The 5298-nt window shown below is 45.7% G+C and overlaps 1 protein-coding gene across 1 annotated transcript; it reads left to right on the plus strand.

Annotated features, from left to right (window-relative positions):
• Nucleotides 1-255: 255 nt before the first annotated feature.
• On the plus strand, nt 256-3548 carry LOC120019408 (vertnin-like). The gene is made up of 5 exons (XM_038962697.1): nt 256-567; nt 831-1447; nt 1896-1988; nt 2209-2547; nt 2696-3548. The coding sequence occupies exons 1-5, from the start codon at nt 256-258 to the stop codon at nt 3546-3548; spliced, it is 2214 nt and encodes a 737-aa protein (XP_038818625.1).
• The last annotated feature ends 1750 nt before the right edge of the window (nt 3549-5298 follow it).

The following is a 5298-nucleotide window of genomic DNA, read 5'->3' on the forward strand; positions in this document are numbered from 1 at the left end:
CTGTTCTGTCTCTGTATCCCAGCAGGTATGATTCAGAGGAAGGATGTGGTTCTGTCCGGTTTCTGTACAATATCTTTCTGTAAGGTTTTTGTGCATCTTCCTATGTAACTATCTCTGTTCTGTCTCTGTATCCCAGCAGGTATGATTCAGAGGAAGGATGTGGTTCTGTCCGGTTTCTGTACAATATCTTTCTGTAAGGTTTTTGTGCATCTTCCTATGTAACTATCTCTGTTCTGTCTCTGTATCCCAGCAGGTATGATTCAGAGGAAGGATGTGGTTCTGTCAGTTCTAGGACAACTGCAGGATGCTACAGAGAGCTCCGGCCTGGATGCCCTCACCAGGGTAGCTCTGGAGGTCCGCCAGGTCCTGACCCCCTTCACCCTGCCCTCCTCCCCTTGCCAGGAGTTCCCCGGCTGGGCAGGTATTGACGGCAAGGCCCATAGCCTGTACCCTGCTGACGCCCCCAGAGGCCTCCTACCTCTGGTCTGTAAGGGAGAAGGGAACCTGCTGTTTGATGCAGCCAGCATGCTGCTAGTGGGGACTACTAGTCTCAGTCTGGAGCTACAGGTGAGGAAGTGTTTCACATGCATTTGAATGAAATATGTGTTGCATTGGCTTGTGTGGATTTGTATTTCCAAGGCATGAAGGTTATAATTCCGTCATTTTGAATTTGGATAACTCAGAGCTAAAATGTATTTTTCTGTGTTTTTCAAATGATAAAATACTGTATTCTGACTACACATTTAGAAAGATATAATTAGTTACTATATTGGTTTGTAGCCTAATCTGTATTTTGACAAGTACTGAATCATGTACTCTATTCCCTCCAGGTGCGTACAGTGGTCGACATGCTGCTGTGGAAGAGGTACTACTTGTGTGGTATGATCGACTCTAAGGTGATGCTGCAGGCGGCCAGGTTCAGCTTGTGTGCCGAGGAGTCCCAGGACATGCTCAACCTCCCCCTGTCCGTCCTCGAGGCTATATTTGATGCCGATGTCAAAGCCTCCTGCTTCTCTGGCTCCTACGCCAACATGTGGCACCTCTATGCCCTCTCCTCTGTCCTCCAGTGCAACATCTATTCTGTCTACCCCATGTACAACCTCAAGATACGACCCTACTTCAACCGCCTGATAAGACCCAGGTCCTACCCCAAAGACATGGATCCTATCACCTTGCACATTATGTGGTCTGGAGAGCTAGAGGGGGGCTCCACCAGCTCCAGATTTAGACCCATAGTCTTTGTAGCGTTAGTCCAGGCTAGCGACTTCCAGACGGGCAGTCCTAGCACCGAGAAGAGGGTCCCACCCCCATTGAAGACCCAGGAGCTTCTCAAGCAGGACTCTCACCTGTCTTACTCCAGTCTGAAGGACAAGTACAACATCACCAAGAGTACCTTCTACCGCTGGAGACGGCAGACACAGGAGCACCGCAAGAAATCAGCTGCCAGGTCCACCTCTATACAACTCAATACTCTTTATCAGTCGTAGATACTGATGACAGCGTCATGGCACTCTGGGACATTCTCACTTTAATGGCTTGTGGTGTTTTGTTGTGGTGTTTATTGTGTTTGTGGTGTTTGTTGTGTTTGTTGTGTTTATTGTGGTGTTTGGTCTGGTGTTTTTTGTTCTGGTGTTTATTGTGTTGTGTTTATTGTGGTGTTTATTGTGTTTGTGGTGTTGTGTTTATTGTGGTGTTTGGTCTGGTGTTTATTGTGGTGTTTGGTCTGGTGTTTATTGTTCTGGTGTTTATTGTGTTTGTTGTTTGGTCTGTATGTTTGTGTTTGTTGTGGTGTTTATTGTGTTTGTGGTGTTGTGTTTATTGTGGTGTTTGGTCTGTATGTTTAAACTTCTGCTGACATAGACAGATTAATACTCATTCAATCCCTTTCTATGAAGGTACGAGGCCAAGCACTTCGTCCAGGCGTGTTATCTGGAAGGGAAGCTTATGCCTCTGCACCAGTTTAAAGAGTTCTTCCCTGAGATCTCCCGGTAAATAAGATACTGAAAGCATTGTCAATACCGTTGAGATCACCACATGGCATGATGTCTTTACAAAAAAACACATTTTAAATGGTTAAAAAATATCTAGATTTTAACTTGACTTTTCTGTGCCCAGAATGCTTTAGTTATGCTCCCGCTGTCTTGTATAATTCTGTTGCCTCTGAATTACCTTTTCTTTTGGGACAACAACAATGTCATTCTCTCCCAGGTCCACCTACTATGCCTGGAAGCACGAGCTGATCTCGTCCGGCGGTAGTTTCTCCACGGACGAGGTGAGTCCAGGGAACAGCACGGAGCAGGAGTCCTGGTCCTCCCCAGAGTCCAAGCCCAGGCAGGAGGAGAACCAAGAGGTAGAGCCAGACCCGGAGCACCACGACAGCGTGGCCAGTATGTTCGGCCTGAACTACAACAATGATAAGGTGGATGGGGAACGGGCCCAGAACCTGGCGCTGATGCACGAAGCCAAGAAAGTTCTTCAGAACTGCATCTCCATGAACACCTTGTTCCCCTTCAGGATCTTCAAGAGGAGCTTCCCTGGCATCTCCAGGTCAGTGACAAGGGTTTACCTGCTGTATAGCATGGCTTTTAATCAATAATTTTATTTTGTTCATCTCCTTCATTTTTTATTGATTTACTGTTAAGTGTGTTACAATTTTAAATGCAATTTAACTCCAGTTTAATTTGAATGAATACAGATCCACTTACTACAACTGGAGGAGGGAAGCCATGCTGTTCAATAGAGGCTACAAGGCTAGGAGTAGTGAAGACAACTCTGATGTGGATAAGAGTAGTCCCACTGATGGTCAGTCCCCTATCGGGGGGACTGAGAGCCATGGTCATGCTGCTGCTGTCTTCCCCAGAATGAAGATCTGTAGAAACAACTACAAAGGGTTCAGGTTGCTGTTTCTACACAGGAAGAAGCTGAGAGAAGCAGCCAAGGTGAAGGTGTGGATTTCAAGATGGCCGATGTCCAAGTTCAAAGTGAACTACCCCTCCCTGTCACTCTGTTTCTATTGGATGTGGCGCAACGGCCCGAGTCAAAACAGGAAGGAGAAAATCACCCACCCGTCTCTGTCTCTAGAGGTGAACAGGCCTGAGGATATTATGGAGAACAACAACGCAGCAATGGAGAATGTTAACGGCGTGACGGAGATAAAGACGAGGGGTCTGACTCAGGACGTGACTCAGGATGTGTTGTTGTTAGGGGGGGGTCCAACAGAGGGTCTGAGAGGCCCTTCCACAATGACTTTTGTGACACCCCCCTTCGATGCCCCCCTCCCTCTAGCCAGGTCCCCCTTGCCCCTTCCCAACCCAACCAAGATGTCCACCACCACCACCACCACAACAGATGACCAGATGTTTGTGATGGATCTGGTGGCCCTGGCCAACTTCAAGGCTAAGGCCAAACTGTTCCTCCAGAAACGCTTCGAAGAGAAATCCTTCCCCACATTCAAAGAGTTCAGGTCCTATTTCCCCCTGACTCCCCGCTCCACCTACTATATGTGGAAGAGAGCCCTGCATCACGGAGTGCCACTGGTACATGGCTGAGGGAGAGAGGGCATGGCTGAGGGAGAGAGGGCATGGCTGAGGGAGAGAGGGCATGGCTGAGGGAGAGTGTACCGAGTGTAATGGTGGTCATACACTCTGTTACACGAGCTTTAAGCAGAACGGTGCCCCTGTAACAAACTGAAATGCTCTCTTGTCTCTTCAGAATCCTAAACTATCCCTTCTCCCTCCTTCACTTCCTCAAACAGAGCCATCAGTATCAACTCACCCTCTTTTAAAAATGTTGATTTTTCTTCAACTGAACATTGTATTTGTTTAGGTAGAGGTTTGTTTGAGCGCGTGGGTGAAGCCTAATACATTGGAATTGTAGCTAAATGCATCTTAATCTTGATTTGTCCTGCTCTCCTTGTCTCTTCCCCTCCTCCCTCCATTCCTTTACCTATCACCTTCAGCTCATGGACATTTGCATGTGTGTGAAAAGACACTGTTCCACTAATGTTCCGCTGGCCTCCAGGCAAAAGGCAGTTGAAAGTCCCCATGATGGTGACAGTGGGGCTTTATTTAAATGGCTCTTTGTTTGAGACTGGTTGTTTCTGCTTCTCTTGTCTCTCTAGTCTTGGTTTTAATCCCATCTCTCTCATTATGATGGGTTTTAATCCCATCTCTCTCATTATGATGGTTTTTAATCCCATCTCTCTCATTATGATGGGTTTTAATCCCATCTCTCTCGTTATGATGGGTTTTAATCCCATCTCTCTCGTTATGATGGGTTTTAATCCCATCTCTCTCGTTATGATGGGTTTTAATCCCACCTCTCTCGTTATGATGGGTTTTAATCCCACCTCTCTCGTTATGATGGGTTTTAATCCCATCTCTCTCGTTATGATGGGTTTTATCCCACCTCTCTCGTTATGATGGGTTTTAATTCCATCTCTCTCGTTATGATGGGTTTTAATCCCATCTCTCTCGTTATGATGGGTTTTAATCCCACCTCTCTCGTTATGATGGGTTTTAATCCCACCTCTCTCGTTATGATGGGTTTTAATCCCACCTCTCTCGTTATGATGGGTTTTAATCCCACCTCTCTCGTTATGATGGGTTTTAATCCCACCTCTCTCGTTATGATGGGTTTTAATCCCACCTCTCTCGTTATGATGGGTTTTAATCCCACCTCTCTCGTTATGATGGGTTTTAATCCCACCTCTCTCGTTATGATGGGTTTTAATCCCACCTCTCTCGTTATGATGGGTTTTAATCCCACCTCTCTCGTTATGATGGGTTTTAATCCCACCTCTCTCGTTATGATGGGTTTTAATCCCACCTCTCTCGTTATGATGGGTTTTCATCACTCAGCATTGTTGGTTTTAATTTCTCTCTCAGTATTCCTTTCAACATCACTTTATTTCCATGTTCTCATTTTAGTTAGCTAATTGTTTTCAAGGTGTGCTGTTTTTGTTAATCCATTTGATGTCTGTTTATCTGTTCTAGAAGATTCCTAGTGGTTGACCTTTTTACTAGATTTTTTTTTAGATGTGTTGTATTGAAAGGAGTGTGAGCTGTAGGGAAAGGCATTTGTTTCAGAAATCAAGTTTCTCCTGTATTGTTTAGCTCCCTTTTTTGTTTTCCAAGCATGTTCTGCAAATACTGAGTTTGATTCCACCCCCAAAAAATTGACAATTGAGTGTTCATCCACTACCTTGTTCAGGGGCAGAACGACATATTTTTTACCTTGTCAGCTCGGGGATTCGATCTTGCAACCTTTCAGTTACTAGTCCAACGCCCTAACCACTAG

This window comes from Salvelinus namaycush, chromosome 24 (assembly GCF_016432855.1).
Source record: "Salvelinus namaycush isolate Seneca chromosome 24, SaNama_1.0, whole genome shotgun sequence".
Taxonomy (NCBI): Eukaryota; Metazoa; Chordata; class Actinopteri; order Salmoniformes; family Salmonidae; genus Salvelinus; species Salvelinus namaycush.